General features: G+C 47.3%; 1 protein-coding gene across 3 annotated transcripts in view; it reads right to left on the bottom strand.

Annotated features, from left to right (window-relative positions):
* Nucleotides 1–8,724, bottom strand: part of IL16 (interleukin 16) — a 129,871-nt gene continuing 121,147 nt past the window's right edge. For 2 of the 3 annotated variants that reach the window (XM_073012393.1, XM_073012391.1), the window contains 6 exons: nt 7,555–8,650; nt 6,514–6,682; nt 4,421–4,522; nt 2,916–3,174; nt 2,536–2,661; nt 1–478 (listed from right to left, as the gene is read on the bottom strand). In XM_073012393.1, coding sequence (XP_072868494.1) covers nt 285–478; nt 2,536–2,661; nt 2,916–3,174; nt 4,421–4,522; nt 6,514–6,682; nt 7,555–8,650 — 1,946 coding nt within the window. In that variant the 3' untranslated portion in view covers nt 1–284. The remainder of the gene's footprint in view (nt 479–2,535; nt 2,662–2,915; nt 3,175–4,420; nt 4,523–6,513; nt 6,683–7,554; nt 8,651–8,724) is intronic. The other variant, XM_073012392.1, reaches the window with a different exon arrangement.

Below are 8,724 nucleotides of genomic sequence, written 5' to 3'. Positions count from 1 at the left end.
TTTCATATGAAATCACAATCCATTTTATTTGTGGCACCACAATATTATCATTAAGCTCTTTTTACACGGTCTACAATTTGTATCAACTACCCTAGTGTGACTCTGCCCTTACTTTAGGGACAACCCTTTTGCTGGGTGGTGTCCTAGAAGGTCTAGGCCCGGGTAGCAGCCACTGGGAAGCCCACCTGTGCTTTCCCCCATCTGGGTAGGGCGGCAGCAGAGACCCTGAGAATCAGCAGTTATAGGAGCTATGTGTTACTGGCTTTGGCTTCAGCATGTCCTGCCTAGGAGTCTGCAGCAGCTGTGGTTTCCTTGGGTTGGAGGCTTTTCCTCCTAATTACAATCGTGACAGGTCCATCAGGCAGGGCCTTGATGATGTTCCAGGCTTCAAACCGTGTGAGGCCCTGCATGGCAGTGCCAGCCAGCTGCAAGATTTCATCTCCAGGCTGGATTGTCTCACTTTGTTCTGAGGCTGCTCCTGAAAGGGAGAAGATAATGGGTTCCACAGATGATGGGGAACAAGAAAAGTTGCCTCCTCTCCTTGATCTACAGGGAGCCAGGATAGCTTGGTAGAGAGTGGGGCATCATCCCGTGGGAGCTTGCTTGTTGGTGGTTCTAAAATGAGGCATCTCTTAAGATGGTGACTCAGAGGTTAGGGAACCAGGCTGCAGCTCTCCATGGCCCTTGGAAAGGGATAGCCCATGCTGTCTCCAGGGGAGGGAACCATCAGGCAGCTCCACGCCTTAGCCTGGCTGGAGCACCGTCCATAGTTCATAGAAGACTCTGGGGAACTGAGTCCTGCCTAGACCCTGCTTTGGACACTGACCCAATATCCTATCCCCTTCACATTTGTTCTCCGCATCTGATGAGGACATCAGCAATGGGTGGTATGGGAAGAGGGCTAGTGAGACTTTTGTGCAACAATCTTTACAGGGATCTTGCCTCTGAGTGGCATGAAGTCCTCTGTGTCTACATAAAAAAGGAAACAAACATATATGCCCCCCACTATTTCAAAGCTGCATGTGAAAACAATGCCATTTTACTTGTTTATATTAAAAGATAATTTCCCATCCATTTGACACAGTGGTCTTCACAAATCCTGAATAAGAATAGAAGACAATACTAATGATAGTAATGAAAATATAGCTAAAGTGTATTGGGCAATTATTTTAAAAGGCATTGTGCTCATGTTTTGCATTTATGACAGTAATCCTATGAGGGATGTATTATTTGTGTTTCCTTTTAACAGTTGAGGAAACCAAGAACTCAAGTAACTGGCCCGGAGCTTCACAGCTGCTAGTGGTAGGCCCTGGGCTGGAAGCCAGACTTTCTGGCTTCAGAATCTGCATCTCCCCTCCCACATCACGCTGCAGCTGGCAGTCTCATCCTAAACATTTAAGTAAATGGGTCCGTGGTGGTGAAGTGACTTGTCCAAGGACATGCTACTAAGGTCATGTGGCAGAACTAACACTAGAATCTAGTCCTCTTGACATTGAACCCAATGTTCCTTCTAAATTGACCTTCAAAAATTAGAAATATCTTTCCCAGAATTGGGGTTAACATGGATTCTGGGGGGAATGCCATGTAAGCCTCACTGTACCTTCTGGGTTTCTGCAGCTGCAGCAGAACTTCCTGTAATGAAACCAGTTGGCAGCAGGAGCTTATGGTGGGTGAGGGACAGAGCTAAGAGTCCCTTTGGGTCTCAGTCCTAAGAGCCCTCAGATACACACCTGTACCTCTTTACCTCCTTTTATGGATGAGGAGCCTCAGGCCCAGAAGGGAATGGTCACTCAGCATGTTACAGGCAGAGCTGGGACTAGAACCCAGCTCACCTGCCTCCCCCTCTAGTACTCCTCTCTCTACAACCCCTTGCTCTGTGGCTTGGAGACCTCCAATTTGAGGAACACCAAAGAATCAGGGGTGGTTTTACATGGTTGCCACAGTCATTCATGATTTTCACAGGGAAATCCAAGTGACCCCCATATCAGACTGATTTATACTCCAATCCCTGATGAACCAAATAACAAAATTTTAAATAAAGGCAGGAGCTGATGTGTCGAGTTCTAGGGTAAGGCAAATGAGGCCAAGTGTGCAGTACAAAGTCAGACTGTCTTTATTTAAACTTCGATATTTTGTTCAACATGTTTTTCTAAAATTAACTTAAAAAACACACACTGCATTAAAATAGTATTGATCTGGGTTACTGCATATTTTGGCACCCCTTTAAAATTTTGCACCGTAGGCCAGGGCCCCACTGCCTCACTCTAGAGTCCTGGCCCTGCCAACCCAAACCAAGCCCAGGACTTAGGTGTTTATGAGGACCCATCAAAACACACCAGGGATTCAGGGGATGTCAGAGCAAAGGAGAAAAAGTAGAAAAAGCAGAATTCAGCCCTAAAAAGACCAGCATGCCTATGAAGAGGACATGGAGTTGTGGGAAACCAACATAGCCCAGAAAGTGCCCAGAAGCCTTTTGGGGGCCTGGCCACATGCCCCCAACTGGAGAACCCACAAAGAACCAGACACACCCCACACCTTTGAAAATCCTGTTAATGGTGAGAGGCTTGTCTCCATGCAGGGAGCCCTTCCCTCCTTCCAGGCTGAAGCCCAGCCCTGCAGACATCTTCTCCAGTGTCACCGTGTAGACTGTGGCCTCTGCTGCTAAGAAAAACACAAGGTGTCTGTTAGGGATCCTCTCCCCTCCCAGGCCATAGATGCCCTGGGCATCGAGTGAGCCCGGGGTGATGCTGCCCCCATGTTTGCACACAGGCACATGTAAACACAGACATACATCTCAAACAGTGTACTAGGCAGGCCACACATTCTTGGGGTCACAAATTACTGAGTAGCCCCATCAGGTCTGGCCACACATGGCCAAAGAGGATGTGGCCCATGTGGGAGTTGGGAGAACTTACAGGATTCTACAGAAACATCACTGGCTGCAGAGGCTGAGGCTGCAGAGTCAGTGGTGGAGTTGAGGTCAGGCATGGACTCTGCAGTCAGCTTCCTTGTGACAATCACAGCTTGCCTGGGCTCTCGAGCTTGGCGGAGAATGGCCAGGGCATCATTGTGCGTGGTCCCCTTGAGAGACTTGCCGTTGATGGAAAGAACCTCATTGCCCTTCTGAATAGTTCCTTCCTGGGAGGCCAGCCCGTTTGGAAACACTTTGTGAACCTGAGCAAACCAAAGGAAGTCAGGATCAGAAATCACTCAAGTCAAGTCCACATACTTGCTGGAGGAGGATTGAACCAGTTAGTCAATGCTAGAGGATTTTTAGGCCAACAAAGATTAAAGATAATTGTGTCCTAGATTGGAGCTGCTGGCACAGAGGCCAGCATTCCCTCCTTCTCCATCCAGAGCAGAGATCACCAGCAATAATGACCAGGTAAGCCCTCAGAATCTATCCCAACACAAGGTCCTAAACTGTATCAGCACAATTCTAGTTGGGAGTCCAACTAAAATCTTTTGCCTCACCTGCCGTAGGTCAGAATTCCCCAAAGTAGTTTTCTCAAAACACTGATTCGATGACATATTTATGGGTATTGTGTAAGAAAAGGGCTTTTCCTATAATTTTTTTAAAAATAGAAACAGGGTCTCCCAGTGTTGCCCAGGATGGTCTCAAACTCCTGGGCTCAAGCAGTCCTCTCACCTTGGCCCCCCACAGTGCTGGGATTACAGGTGTGAGCCACCCACCCGGCCAAGGAAATTTTTTTTTAAATCAAAGAAACTTGAGGAATACTGGGTTAAACAAAAGCTCTGAAAATGTCTACTTTTAAAAAGCAAAAGGCATTAGGGGGTCTACAATGCAAATTTGCATGGCAAATTTCTAAGCAAAAGGCATTAGAGGGTCTACAATGCAAATTTGTATGGCAGATTTCTGAGTATTGGCAGGGTATTATGGGGACTCCCAAAATGTTTCAACAAACAATTCTTTTCTCATAGAGAAATGCTCGGTCTCATTTGGCAGAATGCATTTTGAGAAGCACTCTCATAGGCAGTCTAGACATTTTTATAGCTCCTCCCCTAGAAATTCTGACTCTTTACCTCCAATCACTTCTTGGTCCCCTTTCTGCAAGATATGTGGGATAAACAAACACAAAAAAATCTCATGTCTCTGCCTCAGCCTCTTTAATGAGGTCCATTAATAATTAAGAGGACTGAGTGATAGCATGCATGGAAATCACTAAAATGTGGTACCTGTAGTTTTGCTTTTATGATGGGAGCAAAGCTCTTTGCTTCTCTAAATTGTTTTGGTGTTAGAAAAATTCTGTTACATCGTTAGAATCGCCAGGCTGTAAGATCCAAGCATGAAGCAGAACCTCCCCTCTGAACCTCAGGTTCCTCAATGCTAGAGGATTTTTAGGCCAACAAAGATTAAAGTTAATTAAAGGAGGAACCTCAGGTTCACTTGACCACTCACCGTAATCACCTTGTTTTCTAGATCTGCTCCTCCTGCCAAGCTGAACCCAAGACCAGCACCTTCCTCCTTGTGTAAGATGGTGACATGGATGCTGTCTAATTGCTGCAGGAGGAAATACATACATTCAAAAACAATTTTACTGCAAGAGGATAAACAGTTTAACATCAGACTGACATCAGACTGATTTGTTATCTCAAACCCCAGCTTGGTCAGCCTCCAAGTTACATCACCTCCTCAAACCTCAGTTTCCTCATCTGTAAAGAATGGACTCTTCAGGAGTCATGGGAAGCTTAGAAGAAAAAAAATGTATGTAAAGCAGCAAGCATAATTATTTTCCTCTCTCATTCACCCCATCCACACTCGGGCAGGGGGCATTCCATGAATCAGTCAGAAATCATAGCATGTTAGACAGTGTGAGATGAAGTCAGGTTGTAGGACTTCAGGTAAAAAAAAACAAAACAGGGGTCAGTGCTCTTCTGCAGGAGTTGGTTGCTCCTTCTTCTCTTCTACTTCTCCATGGGTCATAGCAGCAGCACTAAGGAAATCCAGCTAACATCTTGCCCCAATGCACAGTGTGCAAGTGTGACACACACACACTCACACTACTACAGTACTTCCTAGCCTAGACCAGGACTCACATGGAGCCAGGACATCGTCAGAGACTCCTATTCCAGTCTAGAGCAGGGGTCTCAAACTCAGATGCCTATAGGAATTAGGCAGGTCCCTACAATGAGCAAAATGGGCAGATGTGAGTGACAGCAAAGAGCCAACGAGTACATCTGCTCAAAGGGTCAGCTCTACATAGGAATACAGACCTAGCGCTACCAGATCACTTCCCTAAAAAAAGTCCAGGTTTCAATTCAGGTTTTGTCATATATAGAATTCAGTATTTTTTAAATCACCATGCAGACCAAACAAAATACACCTACAGGCTCTTGGGACACCTGTTTGTACCTTGGCACTAAGGAGTAAATTTATATCAAAGAATTCACTTGTTCAGGGCCACTAGAGCACCTGACTTGCAGCTGTCCCTATGATCCTAAGACTTGGAGCCCCTAAGACCCAAAAGCATGGAAGGATGAATGTACCTCACTGCACCCTCACCTCCAAGCCCCAACACTAGCCCAAATCTCTCAACTCTTACCCAAGTATCAGGTTACTTGCCTTGTGGAAGGCTCTTCTCAGGTTAGAAAGCAAATACTCTCTCCAGAGCAGCTCAGGCAGAACAGCTCTTTATGTTATTTCATTTGCACTGAGTAAGGTCCTGGGGGATGATGGTCCCAGGTGATGAGTGAAAGCCACAGAGGAAGAATCTCAGCACAGCAGCACCTTGTGCTTACCAGACTCATCCACATTATTGATGTGGAAATTGCAGCTATGAGGCCTCCTTGTATGGAAAACGAGAACTTCCTTATCCTCTCATCCTAGTCTGGATCATTCTAGTGCCAAAAGCCTGCGTAGGCCTGGGGCAGCACCTAGAGGGTGCAGGACCTACGAGCCCGAGCTCATCTGACTGCTGGCCCCAGCTCAGCCTGGCCACTTCCTCCCCACACCCCTTTGGGTCATGCTCAGAAAACATATGGGAAGTGAGACTCTCAGAATGACTTGACTGAAGTATGGGGGCCTTGTGAGCCCTGGGATCAGCCACCTCTCCATACACAGTGGAAATAATGAAAGCTCCAGGTGAGAGCTCTTGTGACCCACATTGTTTACAATGGACAGCATCCCACAACAGACACATGCCAGGACAGCAGCCCATGGTTTGTGGAAACAGCATTGAACTTGAACTTGGAGACAGAAAACCTAGGTTTTGTAACCTTGATTGAGCCTTACCTTTCTCATTTATAAAATGACAAAAGAAGATGCAAGAAGTCATTGAACCCTTCTTTTGAAAGCAGTTCACAAGCTAAAAGGCTCTCTTCAAATGGAAAGTCTTACTGTGGCCAAGTGCTACCATGTCCAACCATCACAGGACACAACCTGGGTCTGATGTCAGCAGGCTACTCAAGCTACTTCCCCTCTGGCCCAACTAAGGTGGCCACACAGCCATAATAAGCCATTGGTTACTGCAGATGCTTACCAAGGAAACCTACCTTTAATGTTGCTTCATCCAGAACCTTCACCTCCTCGATGAGTTGTTTTAATTCTTCTGAGCTCAGCAGGGAGATAACAGACTGGCCAGACTGATGGGAACCGTGGTCCCCATCATCATCTTCCTTGGCTTCCGTGAGACCCTCTGTATATTCTCTCAGCTCTGAAAGGCTTTCATAGGGAGAAACAACACACAGTATGAACAATCCTATTAAAAAGAGATAACAGTAATTGTATAATTATTCTATCCCAGGTGTGGTGCCAAGCATTTATGTGCATATTATTTGATGCAACAAATCTATGAGTAGATACTAGCATCCCTTCACTCTACAGATATTTCCCAGCAGCATAAGAACAATAAATAAAATTAATAAATGCAGAGCTACTTTGATCAGAGGGAAGACCAAGCCCCAGCCCTACAGCAGGAACCCCATGGCATGCCTGACATCCTCTTGGTTCTGCAAAGAAGGTCTCATTCATCTCCTAATTTGAGCTGATGAGGAATCTGAGGGTGAGCATGGAAAGAACCTGCTCGTAGTCAGACTCAGTGCCTGAGCTGAGACTAGGACCCAGACATCCTAACTCCCTGACCAGGGAGTTGAACCCACGTGCAGAGTACAAGTGGATTCCATTTGGAGAGCAGTAAGAATTCCCAATGGATAATCTGGCCTCATTCTGGTCTTTCTGAGTAACCACAGGACATTTCAGATGTGCATCAACCTTCCAAATCTCCACAGGTATGCATCAGCCCTCATGAGCAATGCACCAGGGAGCCAGTCCCACCTCCTACCTCCCAGCCTTCCTGAAGCCAGGTGTCGTGAAAACTCCTCCTTAATATGGAAGGCGGAGGTGTAATACCTACAGACACACACACACACTCTCAGACATCTGTGCACACACACACGGAAAGAAAGAGGCAGAACAATTCTTTAATCAGTGTATCTGAGAATTTTTTAAATGATACATAGAATTATTTTTAAAAATAAAGATGAGAAAGAAAAAGATGAGAAAGATACAGAGAAACACCAGGTGTAGAAACTCACTTGAGCGAGAACCCCGTGTCTGAGGCAGACGTTTCAGCAGAACCATTTGCAGCTGAGTCTTCATTGGATGATGATGTTGGAGATGCCCCTTCCTTGGGGATGCAGGGAGTCTGGGCACAGGAGAGAGAAGACGGAAGGCACAGCAAGGATTTCATGACAGCCGATGACACTTGGCTGCTGATAGAGTAGAGTTTGCTGGTCTTTTCGTCAAGTAACTTCGTCTCACAGGACTGGGACCTGGTCAGGGGGAAGCTCCGTGCTCGCTGGCTTGGCATCTTGAGCACTGGACCTTGAGATTTCTCAGTCTGTGTTGACAGCAGCCTTAGAAGCGGGTCCGAGCCAGTGGGGAGAGTTTTCTGATTGGGCTGCAGCCCTGGGGGAGGGGACTCAGACACACCTGGGTCTCTGGCCTCCGTGGCTGCAGGGGACCCCGAGGGCAGCACTTGCTCAGGCTGCTGGGGCACAAGAGTGGGTGCAGCCCCTCGCCCCAAGAGTCCAGAAAACCGTCCTCCCTCATGCTTCCCAAGAGGTTTTGCTGCCTCCCCAGAGGAGGGCTGGAGGCTCAGTCTCTGGGCTCCTTTGTCAGGCAGTTGAGAGGAGCCAAAGGTTTCAAAGGAGCTGATTCTCTGCTTGATGGAGGAGGAGGAGGAGGAAGCCCGGATGTGTGGTCCCAGGTGCTCCCTGGAAGCAGGTGCTGGCTGGGTGGACAAGGCAGGATCAGGGAGCCCTCTTGGGTCTGAAGCACGATTCCTCAAACCTTTCAAGCTTTGGCGAAACCAGGCTGGCTTGGGAGCCACAGGAGGACCCTTCTTCACAGTGCTCCTGTCTGCTGACTTGTAAACTTTGGGAGTGCCATTGGCGGTGTCCAGCTTTGGTGGGTTCCCATCTGGGTGGCCCTGTGTCCCATCTTCTTCACTCAGGCTGGCATTGGGCTGTAGAGGCATGTGGCCAGGGTTCTCACTCATGATGGGGCTAAATAGGTTTTTGATGCAGTCGGAAATCCTAACCCAAGGGTCTTCGGCTGTGGTATCAAAGCTATAGTCCATCCGAGCCTGCCTCTTAAGCAGTGGGTGTTTTATCGGGGATGTTTGGGTCACTACAGTGCAGAAACAAGGCCAAAGCTGTGCATTACATCATACTGTGACTTTTCTTCCTAAATTCTAGTTTCCA

This window comes from Chlorocebus sabaeus, chromosome 26, assembly GCF_047675955.1.
Source record: "Chlorocebus sabaeus isolate Y175 chromosome 26, mChlSab1.0.hap1, whole genome shotgun sequence".
Taxonomy (NCBI): Eukaryota; Metazoa; Chordata; class Mammalia; order Primates; family Cercopithecidae; genus Chlorocebus; species Chlorocebus sabaeus.
The sequence above is the reverse complement of the archived record's forward strand: the minus strand, read 5'-3'. Positions and strand labels throughout refer to the sequence as shown.